Source organism: Corticium candelabrum, chromosome 21 (genome assembly GCF_963422355.1).
Source record: "Corticium candelabrum chromosome 21, ooCorCand1.1, whole genome shotgun sequence".
In the NCBI taxonomy this organism is placed as follows: domain Eukaryota; kingdom Metazoa; phylum Porifera; class Homoscleromorpha; order Homosclerophorida; family Plakinidae; genus Corticium; species Corticium candelabrum.
This window is the reverse complement of record NC_085105.1, coordinates 2,965,251-2,991,586: the sequence shown is the minus strand read 5'-3', so window position 1 is coordinate 2,991,586 and position 26,336 is coordinate 2,965,251. Positions and strand designations below refer to the sequence as shown.

The 26,336-nt window shown below is 40.5% G+C and overlaps 4 protein-coding genes and 1 long non-coding RNA gene across 5 annotated transcripts; 4 read left to right on the top strand and 1 right to left on the bottom strand.

Annotated features, from left to right (window-relative positions):
* Positions 1-9,331, top strand: LOC134196847 (neurogenic locus notch homolog protein 1-like). Its single transcript, XM_062666067.1, has 7 exons — positions 1-138; positions 181-451; positions 1,060-5,365; positions 6,923-6,990; positions 7,073-7,200; positions 8,116-8,337; positions 9,221-9,331. The coding sequence occupies exons 1-7, from the start codon at positions 1-3 to the stop codon at positions 9,329-9,331; spliced, it is 5,244 nt and encodes a 1,747-aa protein (XP_062522051.1).
* Positions 9,332-11,284: 1,953 nt separating this feature from the next.
* LOC134196756 (uncharacterized) lies at positions 11,285-15,175 on the top strand. The gene is made up of 7 exons (XM_062665976.1): positions 11,285-11,403; positions 11,571-11,627; positions 11,689-11,775; positions 11,873-11,910; positions 14,343-14,397; positions 14,478-14,621; positions 14,680-15,175. The coding sequence occupies exons 3-7, from the start codon at positions 11,703-11,705 to the stop codon at positions 15,099-15,101; spliced, it is 732 nt and encodes a 243-aa protein (XP_062521960.1). The 5' UTR covers positions 11,285-11,403; positions 11,571-11,627; positions 11,689-11,702; the 3' UTR covers positions 15,102-15,175.
* Positions 15,176-16,758: 1,583 nt separating this feature from the next.
* On the top strand, positions 16,759-20,114 carry LOC134196845 (low-density lipoprotein receptor-related protein 5-like). The gene is made up of 9 exons (XM_062666066.1): positions 16,759-16,831; positions 17,086-17,479; positions 17,568-17,769; positions 17,858-18,083; positions 19,059-19,172; positions 19,237-19,639; positions 19,708-19,906; positions 19,969-20,046; positions 20,097-20,114. Exons 1-9 carry the CDS (start codon positions 16,759-16,761, stop codon positions 20,112-20,114), a joined length of 1,707 nt encoding a protein of 568 aa, XP_062522050.1.
* Positions 20,115-20,224: 110 nt separating this feature from the next.
* Positions 20,225-20,714, bottom strand: LOC134196150 (uncharacterized). The gene is made up of 3 exons (XR_009972494.1): positions 20,608-20,714; positions 20,457-20,542; positions 20,225-20,406 (listed from the first exon to the last, which is right to left on the bottom strand). It is a non-coding gene; the product is annotated as an uncharacterized LOC134196150 (long non-coding RNA).
* Positions 20,715-21,025: 311 nt separating this feature from the next.
* On the top strand, positions 21,026-23,429 carry LOC134196844 (uncharacterized). The gene is made up of 3 exons (XM_062666065.1): positions 21,026-21,145; positions 21,206-21,467; positions 22,367-23,429. Exons 1-3 carry the CDS (start codon positions 21,026-21,028, stop codon positions 23,236-23,238), a joined length of 1,254 nt encoding a protein of 417 aa, XP_062522049.1. The 3' UTR covers positions 23,239-23,429.
* The last annotated feature ends 2,907 nt before the right edge of the window (positions 23,430-26,336 follow it).

Here is a 26,336-nt window from a genome sequence, read left to right as displayed (position 1 = left end):
ATGACTGGGTCTGCAGCGGTGGATCTCTCAGCTTGCTCGTCAACGAAACTGGCTGGACTCACACTAAGAGACATCTCCACGTCAGAGACGATCTACTGGGGTGACGGAACAGAAGAAAAGGTGAAAAGAACAGAATTGGTTAACTTGTTCACATCAAGTAGTTTGACTGTTTTATTTCAGATTTTTGAATGCAAAAAGTTGTCAAATGGACATTGGAGCAAATCAGTAGTCGCCAATTTTACCATATTTGATATTATCAAGTTGAATGACATAGAACCTGTTAGTTTACGCTTCTACAAAGACTCCCTGTATCTCACAGACAGGAATTACAAGGGCTTAGTCCGATTATACCATTTTCTTAAATCCTTATCTTTGGCAAGAGTAGAGGAAATGCTGACAACAGAAAGAAGTCCAGGTGCAATTGCTGTGTACAACAGCAACAGAACATCAGGTTTGTCCTATTGATTGTTGTGTTTGTCAATGCATAGGTACAAAATCACGATTATATTAAACTGCATTTAAAATTAAACATACTGTGAATATTATCCCAAGTATGTTTCTAACTAGTGTGAATTTAAGGAAAATGGCCTTACGAATTAATCAAGGTTTTCATTGCTCAGTTGCTTATGTAAAATTAGGAGGCTAATTGGCTGGAGCAATCGTGATGTCCACTCACCTGGGTTGCACTGTCAAACAGAAGTTTTTTGGATTGAAGCAATCAATTAGTTTCTTTCATTATTGCCTTGATGTTTTGACCAGTTTTTATGTTGTACTCACAAACCGGGGGAAGAAACTATGTTGAACTTTGCTGACCGATTGCATTAGTTTTCTTTGACAACGTAGTTTGCATCATTACTTGTGCCATCTTGCAGTTATCACTCAACTGAGTGGCAGAAGAGTAGTAATGAGAATTTGTAGATTAATTAATGACTCACGCTTGAGTTAACATGTGCATGTTGACTGTACACACAACTGTGTTACAATGGCATATTAGCTACTGATACAAACATTAAATTATTATGTATTACAAGTAGTGCTCATTGTATGTCTTTTATACAGCTGTTGGAGTGAACGGATGTTCAGCTGACAACGGTGGCTGTCTGAAATTTTTTTGTCTGCCTCAGTCGAAAACTCAACGAGTCTGCAGATGTGCAAAAGGCAAATTTAGTGAGTGCTTGCCTGTTATTATTCCGAGTAGTCCTGTTAACACTACAGTTAACGTTTCAACATCATTCACATTGAATTGCATGGTCAATAGCAAAGGATTTGATACTTATGTGGAGATAATGAAAAACAACGCAGAAGTCGTATATTCTCAAAGTGTCACTCCTTCTGCTCATGAAGTAATTATAATGGTGTCTTACACAGTTGTTTCTGCTTCTTATACTGACAGTGGCTTTTACAGCTGCCATGTAACCAACAGGTATGGGAATGTTAGGTCAGATATTGGAAATGTTATTGTTGTTGCACCACCAAATCCTTGTGAGTCAAATCCATGTCAGTATGGAGGCACATGTGTTTCTCAAATGAATCAGTATAGTTGCAAGTGTGTTGCTGGATACACTGGGGTGAATTGTGAAACAGACGTAGATGAGTGTACATCTCACCCTTGTCAAAATGGAGGGACATGTCAAGACATGATGAATAAGTATAATTGCAATTGTCTTTCTGGATACACTGGGGTGAATTGTGAAACAGACATAGATGAGTGTACATCTCACCCTTGTCAAAATGGAGGGACATGTCAAAACATGATGAATAAATATAATTGCAATTGTCTTTCTGGATACACTGGGGTGAATTGTGAAACAGACATAGATGAGTGTGCATCTCACCCTTGTCAAAATGGAGGGACATGTCAAGACATGATGAATAAATATAATTGCAATTGTCTTTCTGGATACACTGGGGTGAATTGTGAAACAGACATAGGTGAGTGTGCATCTCATCCTTGTCAAAATGGAGGGACATGTCAAGACATGATGAATACATACAGTTGTAATTGCCTTTCTGGATACACTGGGGTGGATTGTGAAACAGACATAGATGAGTGTACATCTCATCCTTGTCAAAATGGAGGGACATGTCAAGACATGATGAATAAATATAATTGCAATTGTCTTTCTGGATACACTGGGGTGAATTGTGAAACAGACGTAGATGAGTGTGCATCTCATCCTTGTCAAAATGGAGGGACATGTCAAGACATGATGAATACATACAGTTGCAATTGTCTTTCTGGATACACTGGGGTGAATTGTGAAACAGACATAGATGAGTGTGCATCTCACCCTTGTCAAAATGGAGGGACATGTCAAGACATGATGAATAAATATAATTGCAATTGTCTTTCTGGATACACTGGGGTGAATTGTGAAACAGACATAGATGAGTGTACATCTCACCCTTGTCAAAATGGAGGGACATGTCAAAACATGATGAATAAATATAATTGCAATTGTCTTTCTGGATACACTGGGGTGAATTGTGAAACAGACGTAGATGAGTGTGCATCTCACCCTTGTCAAAATGGAGGGACATGTCAAGACATGATGAATACATACAGTTGTAATTGCCTTTCTGGATACACTGGGGTGGATTGTGAAACAGACATAGATGAGTGTACATCTCATCCTTGTCAAAATGGAGGGACATGTCAAGACATGATGAATAGATATAATTGCAATTGTCTTTCTGAATACACTGGGGTGAATTGTGAAACAGACGTAGATGAGTGTGCATCTCACCCTTGTCAAAATGGAGGGACATGTCAAGACATGATGAATAGATATAATTGCAATTGTCTTTCTGGATACACTGGGGTGAATTGTGAAACAGACATGGGTGAGTGTGCATCTCACCCTTGTCAAAATGGAGGGACATGTCAAGACATGATGAATACATACAGTTGTAATTGCCTTTCTGGATACACTGGGGTGGATTGTGAAACAGACATAGATGAGTGTACATCTCATCCTTGTCAAAATGGAGGGACATGTCAAGACATGATGAATAAATATAATTGCAATTGTCTTTCTGGATACACTGGGGTGAATTGTGAAACAGACATAGGCGAGTGTGCATCTCATCCTTGTCAAAATGGAGGGACATGTCAAGACATGATGAATACATACAGTTGTAATTGCCTTTCTGGATACACTGGGGTGGATTGTGAAACAGACATAGATGAGTGTACATCTCATCCTTGTCAAAATGGAGGGACATGTCAAGACATGATGAATAAATATAATTGCAATTGCCTTTCTGGATACACTGGGGTGAATTGTGAAACAGACGTAGATGAGTGTGCATCTCATCCTTGTCAAAATGGAGGGACATGTCAAGACATGATGAATACATACAGTTGCAATTGTCTTTCTGGATACACTGGGGTGAATTGTGAAACAGACATAGATGAGTGTGCATCTCATCCTTGTCAAAATGGAGGGACATGTCAAGACATGATGAATAAATATAATTGCAATTGTCTTTCTGGATACACTGGGGTGAATTGTGAAACAGACGTAGATGAGTGTACATCTCACCCTTGTCAAAATGGAGGGACATGTCAAGACATGATGAATAAATATAATTGCAATTGTCTTTCTGGATACACTGGGGTGAATTGTGAAACAGACGTAGATGAGTGTACATCTCACCCTTGTCAAAATGGAGGGACATGTCAAGACATGATGAATAAATATAATTGCAATTGTCTTTCTGGATACACTGGGGTGAATTGTGAAACAGACGTAGATGAGTGTACATCTCACCCTTGTCAAAATGGAGGGACATGTCAAGACATGATGAATAAATATAATTGCAATTGTCTTTCTGGATACACTGGGGTGAATTGTGAAACAGACGTAGATGAGTGTACATCTCATCCTTGTCAAAATGGAGGGACATGTCAAGACATGATGAATACATACAGTTGCAATTGTCTTTCTGGATACACTGGGGTGAATTGTGAAACAGACATAGATGAGTGTGCATCTCACCCTTGTCAAAGTGGAGGGACATGTCAAGACATGATGAATAAATATAATTGCAATTGTCTTTCTGGATACACTGGGGTGAATTGTGAAACAGACGTAGATGAGTGTACATCTCACCCTTGTCAAAATGGAGGGACATGTCAAGACATGATGAATAAATATAATTGCAATTGTCTTTCTGGATACACTGGGGTGAATTGTGAAACAGACGTAGATGAGTGTACATCTCACCCTTGTCAAAATGGAGGGACATGTCAAGACATGATGAATAAATATAATTGCAATTGTCTTTCTGGATACACTGGGGTGAATTGTGAAACAGACGTAGATGAGTGTACATCTCACCCTTGTCAAAATGGAGGGACATGTCAAGACATGATGAATAAATATAATTGCAATTGTCTTTCTGGATACACTGGGGTGAATTGTGAAACAGACGTAGATGAGTGTACATCTCATCCTTGTCAAAATGGAGGGACATGTCAAGACATGATGAATACATACAGTTGCAATTGTCTTTCTGGATACACTGGGGTGAATTGTGAAACAGACATAGATGAGTGTGCATCTCACCCTTGTCAAAGTGGAGGGACATGTCAAGACATGATGAATAAATATAATTGCAATTGTCTTTCTGGATACACTGGGGTGAATTGTGAAACAGACGTAGATGAGTGTACATCTCATCCTTGTCAAAATGGAGGGACATGTCAAGACATGATGAATAAATATAATTGCAATTGTCTTTCTGGATACACTGGGGTGAATTGTGAAACAGACGTAGATGAGTGTACATCTCACCCTTGTCAAAATGGAGGGATATGTCAAGACATGATGAATACATACAGTTGTAATTGTCTTTCTGGATACACTGGGGCGAATTGTGAAACAGACATAGATGAGTGTGCATCTCATCCTTGTCAAAATGAAGGGATATGTCAAGACTTGGTGAATACATACAGTTGTAATTGTCTTTCTGAATACACTGGGCTGGATTGTGCAGTAACTCTTAGTCAGGCACCAGTAGGTACAAGAAGTACTCCACACGGTCCGCCTGCGATTAGCAACACTGAGACTGACACTACTGTAATTGCTGCTGTTACTACTGTAACTATTATACTTATCACAGTCGGCACAATTTCTGTAGTGATTGTAGTTAGACGACGCAGAAGATCTTATCAACTGAACTCAGAGAGTGCTGGTTATGAAGTACCAAACACGTTCTTCAATCCGTTGAACGAACAGTTTACCAGTAAAGAACCGGTATATGAAACGCTGGATGCACCACATGAGATGAAAGAGAAGGCACCGAAAGAAGTCCCTGAAGCTGCTGGTTTACCTGTGATGAAGGCACCGCCTTACGAGGGGTGAAGCAAGAGCGTGCATGATGGAATTAAAAAGGAGGCAAGGCACTCTAGAAGTATCTATTAATGGAACACGCAATAATGCTCTAGACAAGTATATAGGACAACCATTATATAGTATGCACTTGTCATTGTTTTCTGATTGTAGCAAAACTGCATGCTGTCAACACCAACATGAGAGCCCAGAAGTAGTTACAAAATTTCGTTGCTCAACTGTCAAAGCTCAATTGCTTTTTCATACTAGACATTGTAGTCATTTAATTACAGCTTTGAGCATTTTGAAATCTGAAATTATTGCAAGCGTTGCGTGTAAATCGATCACGCTATTGACGTTGGCTAATGTAGGTTGTCTGGTGTCATGCATCTCCCAGCGTTTCCAAGGAGCTAGCTTTGACAAACCGAGGATGCCAAATTTTCTATACACCCCTATAGACCCAACGAGCTGTTTACAAAATTAAGGCAGAGATCCGTGAAATATGGTCGCCTGGTAATATTTAGATGACCTTTACTTGTTTTAATAATATACGACATATTTGTGTTTGAGTGGGTGGTGCAGTAGTACCTAGTTAATCCAGGTTTGACACACCCTGTATTAATTAATTAATTAGGTTGTGACTTTTAGTTTAGTGAACTCTGCTCCATTGGACTAATGTTAGCTACAAGTTGTGATTACCTGCATGAATCTAGCTAGACAAGCTCAAGTGTGAGGACAAGTTCAATTAGCAAGTGCTAATTAGTGATGCCGAGTGGACAGAGACAGAGAGTCTGCAGTGGTGGGGCCACCCCACTTTTCAAAAAGCATGCTTCAGCAAGTAATGCACTAACACATACTCCCGTTTTTGGAAAGGTGATTAAATAGCTAATTTATATCTGTAGGCGTGACTGATATTTGTCTAGAAGTAGCGAATCCCATTTCTAGATCACTTGGTGTGTTTCGCGAAACGAAGTGGCTACAGGTACGGGCCCGTGTCCCCCAACTGGCTCTGGCTATAGGTACGTACGACGCACTGGTCACATGACGCGGCACGCTGGTTACATGACAGCTTTGCTTTTCCGACGCTTACGCATTGTTTGCACGTGCAGGTGACTGTCTGCACGTGCAAGACTTCAAAGTTACCCGCGTAAATCTCCGCCCTCCCCCCGAACAAGTGTGTTCTGACCGCCACCAGTTTCTTTCGCGCCCAAATGTTTGCGAATTTTTTAAGCTCAACAATCAAGGGCAGGTTAGACAATCATTGACTAAAGCCGTACAGTGCATGTACTACTCTCTGTTCGCGTTGACTTTGCACTTGGAGCGACTAATGATGCAGCTGTATTTGTTTACCACACTCGAATGTTTAATTAAGAACCCTAACGACTCTTGATATGCAAAAGTCTTAGCAAACCGCCTATGTAATGCATACGCCGTCGTTACCCTAACTATAGAAATCCGGGAACTTGCGGTTTCGAACGATACCAATTACAGAGATTTTCAAAGCTCAAAGTCAACGTGAACAGAGAGTAATGGTGGGCGGTTTCAATAACGATAACGTCTAGGTCATCTCTTCTTCGCACTCGTAGGTTTATCAGAGAGCTGACCAGGCAGGAATGCGGTAGACTGAAGTTTCCTAGTGTGAGTATAGAGCAGGGTCAGGTCATCACTGTCCCCAGAAGCACTCTTTTCAGCAACCCCCACACCAGTACTGTGATGCCCAGTGAGTTTGTGTGCAGAAGACCAGTCGGAAAGATCAATCAAGACTGATGAAATTCGTGTTGCTGGATTCTTCTTTGGTGTATCTGATCTTGATGGAATTAGAGAGTTCCTAGCACTACACGAAGCCAAATCAATTGCCTCACAGGTAAATTTGACTGATGCAAGAAAGAACACATTGTCGTACTGACCCTTGCATACATACATTTGACATGAACTTCACAGGAACATTCACGCACACGTATCTGTTAATAAATATAAGGGTTAAGGAACTGTGAATTAGTTCCTCATACTTTGCGACTCAATTCCCTCTTTGAACAGAATAATCAGCTTACCACAAAAAATTCCTTTCAGCATGAGTAAAGTATGGTCCTAGGAGGAAAATTGAGGAGTTATACAGTGGCATCGCGTAATATGGGCTAGAGGGGGCTGAAGCCCCACCACTTTTCAGGGGCATTTTCAAAATTTTTAATATCAAAGACCGGAGCCAAAGTCTTGGCACTGAGTCAGCCCCACCACTTTTTGCGCCCACGCGCCGCTGCTGAGTCATATAAATGAAGCAAAACTACTACATATGCAATCACACACATTCAAATCTTTCAATTAAATCAATCAATATGAAAATCATATCAAAAATTTCTAGATTCTGAAAGTAGTTTTATCAGTTTTGCTTCTCTACAATTATGCAATTCAGAAATAGTGCAACAGAAAACTTTTCATAATTGATATTACTTCAAGATTAGGGTTGCAAGCCAATACTTCGTAACCTGTCAGCTGAGCAAGCCATACATGGCCATCTAAACAGTTCATTAGGCAACTATATGGTGCTAAGTCTAACGTAATCGGCACTGCTCCAAACTGCAGTAGAGTTTTTAATTAATTATTCTTATACTTGGATGTACCAGCAACTGACATTAATAGAATATCAATGTGCCACAACTGTCAACATTACCATGAGAACAGTAGCCCTGTTAGCAACATAATTCCAATGCAAAGATGTCTACCTAATTCTGCACTAGGTGTAACATGTCCTTTAATGTTTCTCCATTTAATTGTTTGTTAGGTCACTCTTGAGAAAAACCAGTTTTCTACAAGTTTCACCATTCCTGACTTCTTGGATGTGATACCACTCGACAACCAAAGTTTCCAGCTATTCAAGACCATGTTATGGAACCAACCAGCATCTGCCATAGCAACGACATGTGGTAACTTGAAGCAGTCATCAAACTTCCATGTTGACTTGCAATCGTTGGCTAACAGAGGACATTCTGCAAACTTGTCTGATGTCTTAAATCAATGTTCAAGAGACTGTCTGTGCACAGTTCTTCTGAGTATAACAAAACACCATTGCACAAAGTTGTTTCAGCAGCTGCAAAAGGCAAGGAAAACATACGTCTTGTATTCTCTCTTGATTTTAAACGTTTCAGTAAATCAATTACTTCAGACCACCATGGCTTCCAACAAGTTGCTAACAGGAAATCACTTGGTGGTAGCTGTAATAGATGTCTGTGCTGAAACTACCTACTACTGTAATCCCTTACGGTTTCCTATTCTCATCAATCTGTCAGTCGAAACACAGCAAGTTTCTTTAGAACTGAAGAGGGTTCTTAGCAAGCAAATGAAAATGTTCTATCACACGATTGCAATGCATAAGCCGATGTTTGGCCCTAATGGTGAACACTTCCGTTCTCGAAATTGTTTGAACTTTCTTGTTCAAAAGTGTTCATCAACATGTGGAATAATAGTGTTTACATTTGTTGCAATTTCTGCATTCACCCTAACAAATGTCTGGGAATGTATATGCTCACCCCACATGGCTCTGAATGATGTAAAGTCAAATTTGACTCTATTTCGGCAAGCAAGTTGGATATCCACTCATATTCACCTTACCTATGCAAGGTGCTTGCATGTTAGATATCCACTCAGACTATTGACCTGACAAACATATCATTGATAAGTCTGCACATGTACCCATGGCATCGTCTTTTAACAAACAAATTTCATTTCAACATCAAGCAAGCAGACTTAGACTTAGCCTGAAGCAGAAAGACTGCAAAACTGAAGAAGACAGTTTTGGTCACAAAAATGCACCATGTGACAAAGGTGTACAAAGAATAGCAATGAAAGAAGTTCGTCTACTACTCACTTGGACATCTCTTCTGTAACAGTTCCACAGCTCACAACTGGACAAGAATTTTCCTCCTTTGAAGAGCACTGCATTTCTAGTTACGAAAGAGAAACATTTGTACAACTTTACATTAGGAGATCCGGGTCACTAGAATCTGCCAAGAAGCGAGCAACTAAAAAGAACTTCAATTCTGACTTAAGGTTTTCAGAATTACAGTATAACTGTATTCATGGTGGAAAGCATTTCCAGTCACAGGGTACAGGAAAACGCCATAATCACTCGTAAGTGTCATTTGTTTGTTGTAATAGCTATTCAACACCTTTATATGCACGACTTCACTACATTGCAGAACCTTTCCAATGGAATGCCCATGTTTTGTGAGAATTGTAGCATCAACAGATGGACAGAAATTGGCTATCAAAGGTATAAACTTCCAACATAATGATGACATTAGCGAGGTAAGAATTATTGTCATCCTTGCATTCAATAATTAAAAGGCATGGCATATTGCATTGCACTTGGCTGTAGTACTTTAGAGACAATAAACAGCACCTACTTGTTTTCATAGGAACTCTTCAGGCAACTACCACGGCAGAGAAAGCTCTTCATTGATGCCAAGCAAGAAGAACAAAAGTTACTGTCATTACAAGCAAACAAGAAGATGGTTCAAGATAAATTGTCAAACGAAACAGGCCAAGTGGTTCTTTTAAAGGACCTGAGCAATCTATCTACACTAATGAAAAGTGGTAGTACCGGTAACAACTTAGAAGTTACTGTCAAGGAACTGACAGAGCAATATGGTAGGTTATTATGTAGGTTTAAATGCTGTAGAATGTGTTGTTAATGTGCATTTGGAGTGGTCACGTGTAGGTTCAAGTGTGCATGTAATGACCAATGAAAAAGGCATTTGATGCCTACCCTGAGATATTATTTATTGATGCCACCTACTGGCTTCTTGAGCTGCGGTTCCCATTATACATTATTCTCATAGAAGATGGCAATGAGCAAAGTGAAATTGCAGCATTTTTGTTACTTGAAGAGACTGAAACATCACTATCAAAAATCATGTCTATTTTTGAAGAAAACAATCCGTCCTGGGCAGCTACCAGAGTTTTGATGGCAGACAAGTACATGACTGAATGTGACGTACTAGCATTAATTAAATTTTCCAAATGCTGACCTTTTGATTTGCCTCTACCACTCTCTCAGGTCATTTCGACGAGAGATTTCTTGTGAAAATATGGGCATCAGGTCAGAGGACCTGTTTTGGAACTTCTCCAGCAAATGGCATATGCCATGTACAAATGAAGTAAAATATACAGAATATTCTCGTTTCAAAACCTGCGCTCCGGCAGCTGTAATCGACTACTTCAACAAGCAGTGGCATCCCATTCATAAGCAATGGACAATGGGTATAAAATACAGCACAGGCAACTTCTTGAATGCGACCAACAATAGACTTGAATCACTAAATGCCAAATTAAAATCTGTCATTGCCCGCTTTTCCTCCATGGAAACATTCACTGAGAAGTTCTTAGTAATTCTGAGAGTACAACGATCAGAACGAGTTAATAATGCAAGTCTTTCAGTTTTGAAAGTGCCCACTGCATTTCATTCAACCTCTGCTGAAGCAAGCAAGCATTATATGCCGGTGCCTTACTCCCTATGCCTATAAGTTTGTGAAAAGCAAATGGATATGATTGCAAAGTAGCATAAAATGTGCAGAAAATCAGCAGTATCATGTGTCCTCTAGTGAAGGCAATATTACAGTAACTGCAACCTTATGCCAGTATCTAGGATGGCTCTCAATGAGGCTCCCATGCCATCACATACTATCCGCAAGGGCTGACATTGGCATGACATAACGAAGGATTATGTGACAAAAGGTAAACACTACACTACTTCAAGTCAATGCACAGAGTCTTTTCAAAGGATTTAGGCAGCAATCAGTCGACTGTGTCTCATGTTACTAGTCTATTGCCTGAAACACATAACTCAGCACAACTACTCTCTCAGGTTTGTATTACATGGCTAGAACTTCAACAACATTCCCTGCAGTATGCTCTGGTTCAGTTTCAGAAATTTAAACTTGTTTCAAGGGTCACAAAAAATTATCTACCCTAGCTTCAGAAGACTCTGGACTAACCTTTACCAAGCGATTAGAATCGTTGAAACAATTAGTTACAGCATGGGAAAATGGAGAAACAGTTGCATTAGTCAATGGTAAGACCTAGTGGCATTATGTATACAAACTGTGTGCATACACCAATAAATGTGAGCATACACACATGCGCATGCTGATGCAACAAGTAGGCACACACATTGTTATATTTACTTTGTTAGACAAAATGATGTCAGTTTTGTTTTAACAAATACCTAAATGTGTGCAGACTCTAAAAAGCAACAATATTCAAAAAATAAAATACACAAAAACAAAGCTCAACAAGGTAAACTCTGTTGCCACTCGCAATAGTAATATTTAAAGGAAACATGTTCTGACACTTACAGTTCCGTCAGTAAAAATGAAACAAGAATCAGAAATGAATGCCTGCATCCCGACACCAAATGTTGCAAAGGCAAACCGAAGACAACTAGGTATGTTCTTCACCTTTTGCATACTGCCTGATATTACATACGACATTGAGTCCAGTGTTGTTTCTTTGTATAACAACAAAGAATGCATTGTTTGTAGTAGAGACCAGAGCAGAACGACTGTTTGAGAGTCAGCAAGTAAGTTAAATATACTGTATACTCCAATGACATGGTATTGTGAATTGTGATCACTATAGTTCTTTCTTTGATCTGCTCAAATGACTGACATACAGATAGCAATTATTGAACTAACCTTCTACATAGTATGACGTAGTCACTACAGGTGTTTCTAGCCATTACGAGGAAAGTAGTGTCTTGATTATACAGTACCGTACCGTACCATACCATACCATACCATACCATACCATACAGTACCATACCATACTGTACCATACTGTATTGCACTGCACTGTAATATACTCTACTATACTACCATATTCGCCCGTAATATAACGCCCTGGGCGTATAGAAAAGAAACGTTTTTTTCTGGGCTTATACTAGGGCATGGGCGTTATTTTGGTCCCAAGCGTATACATGGTCGCAAAATGCTGTCGTTTGGCCAGTCATCATCTAAACAGTTGATGACACAAATACCACAAATGCTTGCAATTATCCATTTGCAAGATCAAAGGTACTGTATTCGTACAGCATCAGCATACACGCAGTAACTACACTACACACGCAAACCGGAGTGGTCGGCCTGAAGCCCGTCAAAAGCATCAGGATAGGTAATTGCAACGAAGACATGAGTCTAGCGGTAAGCACTTTTACTCAACACTGACACCAGCTCATCAAACACACACAGACAAAGACGAATGTTCTGCGGACCCCATTTTGTTTTGTCAACGCACACGTATCCTGGGTTTATACTTGAGCATGGGCATTTCTTCGGGCTGAAAGTTCTGACCTGTCGCACATGGGCATATATATAGGCATGGGCGTTATTTCGGTATGGGTGAATAGCTACAGTATACTATACCATGTAATAGTTATAGCATGAGTTGTGGAAATCCATGCACATTGTCATTGATCCAAAGCCTTCAAGGCTTATCAATAAGCTAATTGACAGAACCACAGGTGAGATCCAATTATCTAGTTGATAAGCCTGAGAGGTTGAGGTGTCAATAAAATACATGGACCCCATTACAACCATGCTATAAAATATTTAGAATATATCATGTGACTTTTAGACGTAATGCAATTAGTGAATTTGGTTCGGTGGCAGTTTTGAACCTACCAAGACATTTCTATCATGTATAGAACACCCCATATTGACTAATCACAATGTCTAAAGATCACGTGATGTATTGCATTCTAAAGTATCCCTTACTTCACCACACCATATTGGATGTTATACCATGGTCACATGACATGCGACCCGTCACGAGCACGTATTGAGGTGGTGTATATGGGGTATTGCACAGCAAGTATGCAATAAGTTACTTCCGGTTATTATCTTATTCTCATTTATACTTACATGTCACATGACCATGTTATAAATAACTTATCGTATGATTAGTGGGCAATACGGCTTTACCATAAACAGATGTACACAGATATGAGGTGCATTTCTTACCTCTTAATTAAAGGTTAGAAGAGTTACGCGACCTCTTCTGGTTGTTTTTTTTTGCCTCTCCCCCTCTTTCCAAAATGTTGAAAAAAGGATTAATGCCTATTCTGGTTCTTCTACCTGAAACAACACAAGTGAAAAGTCGTGAACATAACTTCTGTGCCATTTGCATGTAATAGCCAGCCACTTGACTCTACCTAGCTTGTGCTATACAACAATAGGGTACATGGAAGCAGAAGAGACAGGGCCCATTCTTGTGAGACAATATGATACTTCCTTGATTACCCATCAGATAAACAAGATGATTGACCTTCTTATACAGTTGGTAGACATCAGGCAGAATTGTTGAAAAACTAGGCTATCTTCCATCCAAAATATGAAATCTGCTTAAACCATATTGAAGGCATGTTTCATACCTAATTTCAAAAGGACCCAGTCAGGATGGGACGTACTCTATTGCCAACCTAACATGCATATGCTTAGCTTTGGACCTCCTTCTGTTAGGGTTACGGTTACTTACGGGTTAGGTCAATGCTGGAGCCAGCACCAGAGTAAAAAACAACTATGTCCGGCCGCTTTCATTATCATGTACTGATAAATGACTTCTTTCTCGTGATGGAGATTTAGCTCATGAAGGCAACTGCTCCAACAGCAACTATTTCATCATGTTCCTTGACTGACTGACTGACTGACAAAAATCATTTATTAGACACAAATTTCTACACACAGAACACCAAAAGTTAAAAATATTATCCATGACAGTGGAATCACGGTCACAGCAAACTAAAGTTAAAACTATGTGTAAATAGTAGAGATCAATTCTAATGAAAAGCGCCTTGAACGGCACTGTGCACTGACTGACTGACTGATTAACTGCCATTCATTAGTTGCAACACATATCTGTCTACACAGAGAGACACATCTAAAACGTAAATCTGTTTAACTGAATGAACTGTCTCTGACTGTTTGTATCATGTTATCTCTTCTTGTTAAATCACAGGATAATGACCTTGAGAAATCAAAGTTAGCTAATGAATTCAAACAAGATCTCCAGAGTGAGTTTATAAAATGAAATCAGAGTGCAGACAGTGTACTCAGTATTTGGTGCATTGACAATTACATTTGTTCATGTCAGGTATCAAGATGCAGTCTACATATCAAAAGAGAGGAAGACCAAAAGGCCACGAACTAACAGCGATAGGCCTGCCATCGAAAAAGAAGAAGTCTCTGAAAACTCTCCAGCCATTTAATAAGTTGCACACATCAGTAAAGAAGAAGGGTAGGTATTTATCTGGACTAACAAGCACATCCAGCTAGTTACTCTGTACATTGTGCAGTAATGCTAGAATGGTTGGTGGACGCAGATGTGGCAGCAGGTGTGCTGAAAAATTCACAACAACTGCTTAGTGAAAAAGATGTCGAGGCTAGACCAGAGATGATAACTGATGCTGTTCTGGATGAGAACGTAGACATTCATTTAATCAGGAAGTACTTTCAATACGATGCTTGGCTGCTTGTGACCCAAGTTGTGTACGGCAGAAGCAGGAAACTCAAGGATACATTTGCAAATAATGCAAGCTTAGAGTATAGCTGTTCCCATGATCTAGATGATGAGTCACAAGCAATTTTGTGTGACCACTGCCTTCAGTGGTTTCACATGAAGTGCGTGGGGCTGAAACAGAAGCCAAAGAAAAAGTACTTTGTTTTGCAGACATTGCCACCATGCATGCTCAATGTAGCTAGTGCTCTACCACGCTAGCTATAGCCATATTTACGAATAGATACACATACCTATTGCTGACTAAGATTATAGCTTGCTTAGCTGTGACAACTCCGTTGACTTACCGACCCAACGCTATGCAGCTACGTACACGTGTACCGGCAAATTGTTGCGAGAGTGTCATGTGACCAGCGTGTAGCCGGAACAAGTTGGGGTACGCAGGCGGCATACTTTGATGTTGACGCTGACGCTGAGGATTAATTTCTATTCCAGCGTCAATGTCAACGTCAACGTCGGCGTCAGCGTCGTACTGTGAACCGAAGTGATGAGTGTGACACTATAACGGGCAACAGTGACAGCGTAACAACACTCCGGAGAGAACTGCGCAGCTTTAGTGCGCAGCCGAAATAGCGAGGTCCGGTGATCGAGGAATTCACGGAAAGTGTACAGTAGCTAGGCATGAGTACTTTGTAAACTGTCAGAACACGATCGACGACAGTGTCCATTGCCTTTAATTAATTAACGCTGAAGAATCTCACAAAACGCCAATTCTCTCGAATGTTGCAGGACAGAACTAGATCGCACGAAAAGTGTATAGATAGACAGTCTGAAAGTAGCACGACGGTTTCCACCGTTCTTGCAGCGACAGAAACAACAGAGAGACCATTTCCGGGAGCGTGATTGCAGCACTAATTAGCTAAGGCTCACATGATCTGATGGCGCGCAAAAAAACGTTTCACTTGACGGACGAAATTCTTGAAACAGCCCCGTCCGTTTTTTAAACGTTCTTATAACGTACATCTGTCAGGTTTGTTCTGAGATAGCGCCCAGATATCCAACTTGGATAGATAGTTAGATTTCCACTAGCGAGCGAAGGCAGATGATGATGATGATGACGATGATGACGATGATGATGATGATGATGATGATGAAGCTATATTTATCCACGGAACAACCTTCAACTACTAGACTAGAGTCGGTCTTCCAGGCACCGTGCAAATGTAAAAAAGTATAAACAACTCCCCAAAAAGGAAACCAACTCCCAAACAGTAGCCAGCAGCTAGCGCATATCTCCCCTTAACTCACTCTAGGCCGCCTCCTACTTTCTCACCTTCCGACGTCTTCGATTGTATTAGGATATGAGTAACCAGAACATGGCGTTTCTTGATTCAATGAATTGCTGCAATTCAGTACATAGCCTAGACTATACAAACAAGATCTTGTGGTGCATGAGACTGTATCTCTGTTTTGGACAAGCAGGGTTGAATTTAGAGGGAAGTTCTCGCGGTTGAATGGAACTTCGAGTTTAGTAAAGATCTGACGTTATCGTGAACGGAAGCCCTATAGGTCGATCATCTACTATAGTCGGAAATGAGTTAGCAAGAGAGATAATTGGTCGCAGCTTAATTAATTAACATTAACTCTGACATCAACGACAACTCTGTTCAACAAACTGTAATGGATTTGTGACGGATCGAAACGTTATCTCATTGTTTCGATCGCTAATCGTGCCTGGTGCACTATCTTTACATTCAGCAGCTTCCTCGTAGATTAGAGGCGAACATGCACTTTGGCAGCTGCGTAGTTTCCTGTTTCAACCAATTTGTTTCTACGAATATAGCTGTGCGCTATACAAAAGTCTACCGATAGGATCTCGGCGTGCAGACAGGAAAATCCAACTCGTCCAGGATCGGTGATGAGTTGTACGTGCTTTGTAGCGTTGCTGGCAGCTCTAACATTAAAGTCGTCTAGGCAAGTGGAAGGCACAAGTAAGTTCTTTACTATATAGTTAGGCCTACTATAGACGATAGTAGACTAGATAGGAAAAGCATGCATTTCACGTGTAGTGTATTTATGAAGCAAACAGACATAAAGTCATCTCTAACTCTGGGCGAATGATGCCATCAGGAGCAGCGTGCATGTTTGCTTCATAGAAAACAAAAACATTAGCTACTATACTAAAGTTTAAGTATACTTATACATGTATGTGTCAAATCGTAAATTACTGAATATGTATCTGCAGTTCCCGAACAATTCCTTGCTTTCAGTCAAGATGACTCGAAAATAGGCTTTGCGTACATCGACAGATACCCTACAGCTTCTGTGACTGGGATGAATCCTTTGGAAGATGTGTCGGCTACCCAACTGGATTATGATGCGTTTTCTCAAGAGTTACTCTGGGCTGATACGAACAAAGGTGTCATATCTGTGGACATGATCCAGGGCGGTCACAGACGTAATATCGCAGAGGGTTTCGCGGAGTTGAGTGCGATTGCGGTAGACTGGGTGAGCAGGCTGATCTACTTCAGTGATCACTTAGAAGAAATTTTGGGAGTGGCAAGGTTAGATGGTCGATACATCAAGACACTACAAGAAAGTGTGGCTGTTTCTTCCATTGCTTTGGATCCAGAAAATGGGTATGGAAACGATTCGGCGAGCGCGCGCGTGTGTGTTTTCGACCTGTGCTTGCGTGTATTTACTTCTATCAACACTATTTATGTTTAGAATTATGTACTGGACAGACGAAAAACTCATCAGCAGCAATGACAAAGCAAGAATAGTAAGATCATATATGAACGGTCATATGCAGCCACCTCCCTTTCAGACATTTGATGACACGACCAAAGTCAGAGGTCTAGCACTACAGAATTCAAACACAGTGTACTGGGCACAATACTACTCGTCATTTCTTTCTTCTGGTTGGACGGTAAGTGACAGAAGTCTCTCACCGTTATCTCAATGCATATTTTTTCTGGACTAGATACGTGTCTATAAGTAATCTTCAAATTCTTTAGATCAAGAGAAAAGATACTTCTAGTATTTTGGCAACGACAGTGACTACTCTAACAGAAAACACGTTCTATCAAATGGTTTTACACTCTGGTTTCTTGTACTGGGTTGATGGTACAACAAGTGTCACGACAGTGGAATCTTCTGGGATCGATGAACAGAGTGCTAACTTTTATACGTCAGTAGCAGCACTGACAGGTGTTATGGTGTACAACTCAACTCGTCAAGGAGGTAATTGTGTGTGTGTGTGTGTGTGTGTGTGTGTGTGTGTGTGTGTGTGTGTGTGTGTGTGTGTGTGTGTGTGTGTGTGTGTGTGTGTGTGTGTGTGTGTGTGTGTGTTGAGAGTGTAGTGTGTGTTGAGAGTGTCTGCATTCACGTCGTGTACAACGTATACGTAGATAAACTGTGCATACTATACAAGACTGAGGGTCTGTTCATAAATTTCTTGTTTCAATATACGTAGTCAATTTGCAATTATTGAGTGCCTGGATACGTACATCTCAGTGTAACTTACTACAAAGTGCGAGTGCATCGATTTGTGTGCTATACCTAGCTATCATAGGCGTAGAAAGTTCGAGGTCTGGGAGCCAAACATTGCAATCTTGTGCAACATATTCCAGAAGCTTTATTGCATTTGAGAGTAATGCATTAGCAAAGCAGGAAAATTATTGGAAGCCATGGCCCTGTTGGGCCCCACTGTTCCTACCCTGTGTCTAGTACTTAGTATAGTTCAGTTCATAGGGCAAAGGGCGAAGTTGTACGGATACACTTTCATGACCTAAATTTGTCTTACCGCTGTCGGTATCTATAGTAACATAACGCAAAGGGACTGTACCTAGCTTTACCGTCTCTGGACACTGATGTCTGCGGTGGCTTTAATTAATTAAGTACATACCATGACTAGGTAGATAGTACGATTATATTATGTAGCTGCCCAGTTGCTTTTTAGAGACACTATTTCATAAATTTTACGTTCGGTTGATTAGAACTGTGTGAATGATTGACTAACAGATTTGTTGCCAATTGATTAAAAGTTTTGTTCTGTCTTTTTGCGTCGTACAGTATTTACAGGATTACAAATTGTTGTCTTACCTAGTGTATGCATCTGCATGCATGCGATTCCGAGTCATAGATTAGTTTGCTAAAAATGTTTTTAGTTTATTAGTAACCTACCTGGTTGTACACATGTATGTTTTTGTGCTCTAGGTTCAAACACGTGTTCGTCGTCTAGTAATTGCGGTCAACTATGCCTCCCAACACCCAACTACCGAGTCTGCGCCTGCGCTTACGGCAATTTACAGGCAAATGGAAGCTGTGAAGGTACCGTACATGCATGTCGTAGCTGTCTCTGCTGCTCTCTAAGGCCTCAAGTTGCATTCTGTAGCGCCTGAAGACTACCTTATGGTGACAACCGATACCGTTATTCGGGCTTTCGACACAAATATTACCAAAGACAGACTGAATGACGTCACGGCACCGCGCATGATTGGAAGTGGCGCGGAAACCCTCGAATACGATCAGAACACAGACACCATTTTGTATTGCGATCACATGTTAGGCAACCTAGTTGGACTGGAACCGGACGGGAGCTCGAGAACGCTTATTAGATGGATGGGAACACGAGTGCGCGGACTAGCAGTGGACTGGAGCAGCGACCTCATATATTACACCGACGAGGAGACGCAGTCTATTAACGTGGTGAGCAGAGATGGAAAGAAAAGAGCAATAATATTGGACTTGAACGGGTCAAGCTCTCCGACAGAGATAGTTGTAGATCCAGAGTCTAAGTGAGACAAAGCTAGACTCGCATCATATTGTCCGAATTTAATCTAATATCTTTTGCTTTCATGTATAGGATGATGTTTTGGCTCGAGTCGTACTTGTTAGTTCACAGAATCGACAAGTCTCCCATGACGGGAATACAGTCGAGTGACCCTGTTTTTCCCAAATCGTTTGCAGTCTCGACAAGTGTCAATGCGCTGGCGTTCAGCACGCACAGCAAGAGATTGTTTTGGACGTCTACAAATAACTACCTAGTCACAGAGACTTTTACGGTCTGTCTCGTTGTCAAAAGACTAACTAATAGTGTTATATAGAATGATTCTGATTTCTATAGATCGAGTCTTGTGATCAAGCAGGAAACAATGTTATAGTGCACGCCGATGGATCCGACAGCATTGCAATTCCTTTTGGAGTAACGTTACATATGTATGAAACAGGTGAATACATTTTTGTTGGCGATAGGAGGTCAAAGTCTGTTAGTCGAGTACCGACGACAAGCGACAACGGCGGAGCCGATTTCCTAACGTCTCTGAAGATAAGTTTTCCAAAACTTGAAAAAGTGAGCCGTCTCGTAAACAAGAGAAGGAAAGACAGCGGTAAATTTTTAAATGACCAATGCTGCATGTCTATTGTGACTGTCTGCATGTGTTACAGTTAGTACTGCGTGTTCGGTGAACAACGGAGGTTGTCCTCGCAGCCATATCTGTCTTCCCTCACCATCGAATAGCGTCCGATGCGTGTGCCCGCACAATCCCGAAAATCCCTCCGACAACTGCAACTGTATATAAGAATTCTTCTTATCTTACCTTTACTGCGACTAACCTGCAGTTGACTCTGTGCTGTGATGTCTTTAGTTCTTTCCACATTTTTTCTATTTACTGAAGCCCACTCCATTCAAGCAGTTTCTCCTAAGGAAGGAACGAAGAACTATGCTCATCAGGTGTTTAATCCCATTGAATTAGATGACTCTTACCCTCCAGCAGCTATAGACTACAACTCGGAAGCAGAAGCAATCTACTGGACGTCCAACACAAGCCAAGCCATATTACAAGCGTCTAGTTTAGGAGGAAACAGCTCGGTCTTGTTACAACTGGACAGCGGTGTATGGTCAACGGGCTTGTCTGTTGACTGGATAACCGGCAACGTGTACTACGCAGACTCGAGCGGTCGTATAGGCGTGGTTAGTGCTGATGGGTCGTACCATGCGGTGCTCATCGACAATTTGGACGGAATAAGTGATTTAGTAGTCAATTCGTTGGCCGGGTAAGCGCTGCTTGCGTTGGGTGCACTATACAGGGCATGCACACGCACGCACGCACGCACACACGGTGATATATATATTTTGTAGGCGTATGTATTGGATAGAATCCGGTAAAATAAAGACGGCTAATATGAAGGGATCAGCAGTCACAGAACTCACAGCGTGTTCATCGTCAGCGGCTGCAGGCCTGACAATAGGAGACACAGACACAACAGAGACGATATACTGGGGAGATGGACAGGACGAAAAGGTCAGAGTTCAAACTGGTACCGCACTGCCAACTAATCACAATCCATGCACTGCAATTCAGATATACAAATGTGCGGTGTCCGCTGGCGCTTGGACCAAATCTACTGTCGCTGATTTCACTCTGTTAGGAGTCCTCACGTTGAAGGACGTCGAACCCGTCAGTTTGAGCCTTTACAAAGACTCCCTGTATTTTACCGACAAGAAACACGACGGATTGGTTCGCTTGTCTACTTTCATCCTCTTATTCGACACCGTGGAAGAGGTACTGATGACAGATAGTACTCCTGGCGGACTTGCTGTGTATAACCGCAACAGGACATCAGGTTTGAGCTCTAAGTCTTTTATTAAATTGTAACCGTTTGGTGCTTGAAAATGTGCCAAAATGGGTAATGACAACAAGAGGGAAATGAGAACTAAATTTTATACTGGTTATATAGTTTGGTCTGCTTTGGCTTTTTGCCGAAACAGCAGGTGCATGAACATACACCTTGGAACAAGTGTCATGTAGCAAACGCGCCGTGAAACAGCTATATATACCGATGTAATAGTATAATGAGCTGATATCCCACGTGTTACAAAATTCAGCATTTACTTTCAGCTGCTTTTCTACTACTAATTAAGTTAAATTAATCGCAAACTCACAATGTCAAAACTCACCTATATGCATTAAACGGTTTGTACGTGAGTGTGTGTGTGTGTGTGTGTGTGTGTGTGTGTGTGTGTGTGTGTGTGTGTGTGTGTGTGTGTGTGTGTGTGTGTGTGTGTGTGTGTGTGTGTGTGTGTGTGTGTGTGTCACAAACGTCCAAATTATAACGACAAGCATTTGGTAATACCGTATAGATGTGCGTCAAACTGATACAAGCTGAAGGTGCATGCTATTGACATTATCGAATACATTTCTTTCGAAAAAACTGATTCTTTAGCCGTATGTAACTAAGGACAGACAAAAGAGAGTAGAGACGTTATAGAATTTCTGCTGATTTTCACTAGTACCGTGCACGTGGACTAACAATTAAATGGCACAATCTCTGTATCGGCAATTAATATCATTATGTTTTAGATTTTAAGACTAAAATTTTCTAATTTACAAATATAGGCAATATTTGTAGACAATTTTCACTTTTAATTTAGCTATTAATAATTAATATAAATTAAACTAAATAACTGTATTTAGTTTTAGTCACTCGAGTTACAATCGTTTTACAAAGTCTCGTTATTACAGCGTCTGGAGCAAATGGATGTTCGGTCGACAATGGCGGGTGTCTTCACTTCTGTTTGCCTACGTCGCGTAGTGAACGAATCTGTCGCTGCGCAGACAGCAAATCGAGCGAATGTTCGCCCACAATTATAAGCAGTCCCCACGACATTCTCGCATATTATTCAACATCACTTACATTGCGTTGCGAGGTGAATAGCAAAGGATTTGAGACAAAGGTGGAACTACTGAAAGAAGGCACCAAAGTAATATCTGAAACGACAGTGAAGTCACTCGACAGTCAATCCATGGAGATAGATGCATATTTTACTATTGCGTCAATCTCGTACGAGAACAGTGGTTCGTACAGCTGTAGAGCGAGCAACGAGCATGGGAGCTTTATCTCAACAAACTGGACAATTAATGTGGTAGCGCCACCTTCGCAAGGCAGTACGTCTCCCACAGTCACCACGTCTGTTTCGGGATCGATCGAGAAAGGCAGTATATCTGCTACTGCTTCGGAAAAATACGGGAAAAGCAATCCATCTGCCACTACTAGTTTTGTTGGTGTAGAAGAATCTGGGAAAAGCAGTTCTTCTGCAACTGTTCCTGCTGTTGTTTCAGTTGTTGTTGTTGTTATTATCGCAGTTGTTGTTGTTGTTGTCGTCGTCGTTCTGGTAAAACACCGCCGAAACTTAGTCCGTGAAGAGAGTGTCAGCTACGACGTTCCGAAAGCTGAGACATTCTTCAATCCAATGAATGATCAGAATGAGGTGGCTCCACCATCGTACGATCACTTGCAAGAGATTGGTGAGACGGTATCACAGAAAAGTGATGATTCTTCGGGTCCGACGTACGCCAAGGCGGCCGATCTGAAACCGCCTCCGTACGAACCTTGACGAGTCGAATGAAGAAAAGTTTAGGGCTAGGTTTGACTGCATGCATGGTTTCGAAGAATAATGCAATTGTAATTAGGTTGATTTATAAGTATCCATAGAAGTACGTCATATATGCACCGTAGAAAAGTGTGTAGACAACAACAAATTGAGTTTTGTTTTTGCTTTGTTGGCACTTGAACGTAGATACTAGCTAGCTGAAGTTTGATTCTAATTAATTATTTGCTGTAACGGAAAGTGACAAAAGCTAGCGAGCATAAATTTTTACTACTGTACCGGTAATAAATTACGCGTGATCAATATTCCTGATAATTAAATTTAACTAGCGATGCCATGCAGCGAAGTATACAGATTACTACAGATCTAGAAACTATACTTATTATTTCTGTGTACATGCCAGTTGACTATGATAATGAGCAATCAGTAGAGAATTACATCACTAAAATTGGTTTTTTGGGAGGTCTTTAGAGTCAAATGAATAGGATAATGTTATGATATTGGAAGACTTGAATACTGATTTCGCAAAGGCACAAGTCGTTTTTCAAGACGACTGGCTACATTTATGTCGGAGTTCAACCTGACAGCTATTGGCATGGATGATATTGAAGCGAATACTAATAATACATGGCATAGTTCAGATTTCCAGACTCAATCATGGATTGACTACATCATAGTCTCTGATCGTTTGACAAAAACGATTATAGATTTTGAGATAAGGGAGGACGGTGGTTATTTATCTGATCATTACCCTATTGTCATGTCAACGAGTGTGGAAGTAGATGGTAAGATTTCAATACTAAAGAACAAGTCTGTTGGTAAAAAATTGTTGTGAAAACAAACCGCAATGGACAGTTTGGAAAGGTATAAACACTGTGTAGAACTGGAACTAAGTAAAATATCTCTGCCAGTAGAAGCTGCTGTGTGTAACGAGCCTGAGTCTTGTGGTCATCATCACGATATTCAAGAATATCTTGATGCCATATGTGAAGCTTTGCTGAGATCTGGTAAATTATGTATACGGAAAGGCTCAGGTAGAGGAATGAGTAAATTGGTTTGGAATGATGATCTCAAGAAATCAAAACGGCAGGCTAGAAATGACTTTTCTAAATGACTTTTCTAAATGGAAATGTGCTGGTAATCCTAGAGGTGGTAAATTATACAAAGCAATGCAGAATTCTAGAATGATCTTTAAAGGTCATTTAAAAATAGAAAACGGAAGGAACAAGAATGTTGGTGGGAAAGTTTGGCTCCAGACTTAGATAGTGATACTGATACGTTTTGGAAGAAAGTACGAGGAAGAAAGTACGAAACGCAGCCTTGGATACAAAATGGTATGTCTGACAGTGAAATGATGGAGTGCTTGAAGACGCAATTTAGCCAAATTATCAACAGTCAATCACACGATTCTATAGATATAGAGCGTCAGATATTTGAGACAAATCTGAAACATCGAATACAAACATCAAAACTACCATGGTGGTGTGTTGAGATACATCCCAAAGAGGTCGAAAAAGCATTTCATCAACTGAAAGTAAGAAAATCTGCTGGACCTGATGAAGTAGAGTCCGAACACCTTAGGTATGGTGGCTTTGAATTAGCTATCCACATGAGTACTCTCCTTTACTGCTTGCTTAAGACATTCTGTAGTCCCAACTCAATTTTGGAAGTCTTAAGTTGTTCCAGTCATTAAAGATAAACATGATGATGCCAGTGATCCAGACAATTACAGAGGAATAGCTGTTTCGTCAACAATATCAAAAGCACTAGAACTAATAATGCGTGACAAGTTGCATGGTATGCTGATGTCTAGTCAACAACAATTTGGTTTCAAAAAGGGTCATGGATGTTCAGATTGTTCCTTTGTTTTGAAGGAGACTGTCGAGTATTACCTATCAAATGGTAACAAAGAAGTATATGTGTGTGCTCTTGATTTATCAAAAGCATATGATAAAGTTTCCTTTTATTGTCTGTTTAACAAGTTACTGGATAGAGGTGCTCCTGTATACTTGGTTAAATTTCTTGCCAAGTGGTATTCATGTCAAGAAATGAAAGTTAAGTGGAACAACCACTGTTCTTCACATTCTGGCGTTGGAAATGGAGTACGACAAGGGAGCGTTTTGTCTCCATCTCTGTTCAATCTTTATATAGATGACCTTTTGACACAGCTTAGCTTTTCTGCTCTCGGAGCTAGAATAGCAGATCTATACCTCGGGTGCTTGACTTACGCAGACGACATAACACTAGTGTCCCCAAATGTTGCTGGATTACAACAAATGTTAGATATATGTACTAGGCATGCAAATGAGCATCATCTGCTATACAACACCAAAAGAGTGTGGTGATTACATTCAAGCAGAGACGATAGAAAAACTCTAGTGAATTAGATGTCTTTCTCAATGGCAATAGATTACCAAACAAGGAGAAAATAACACATTTGGGCGTTGTCATGAATGATTGCTGTATGGTACAGAGCACATTGGAGGCTAGAAAAAGAAAATTTTATGCTGCTGTGAATGGTGACATTAGCCGACTTGGTGGAAGTTGTCCAAAAGATAGTGCGTGGATGACAATCATGGAAAGTCAACTATTTCCAGTTCTTGCTTAGATGGAAGTCATTTGTGGAATTTTGAACGAAGTGTAGCAGAGACGTCTGCTAACACAGTGTATCGAAAAGGTATTCGTCGTGGGCTTGGTATGAGACAAAGAGACTCTGAAGTGGAAAGAATTCCAGAATTTGTTAAGGCATCTCTTAGGATGAAAAGACTACAGACTAAATTTCTTAAACGGGCCACAGATTCAAGAAATGAACTTGTGAGAGGACTGGCATTGCTAATAGTTAGACGTAGTTATCCTGGACACGTATTGGATATGGTAGATGGTAATATTTTAAAGTGATTTTGTGTGTTAGTTATGTCATTTGTCTACATGTGTATGTGTGTGTTTTATGTTGCCCCTATGAGGGAACTACACCAGATTTGGTGTGATAAAAATTAATTATTATTATTATATTATTATCCTATAGTGCTAGGTAGTGATTTTTGAGCATACAGCTAAAACATTTCAAAGCTAACTAACAATAAACTTTATTCTTTGTACTGGTG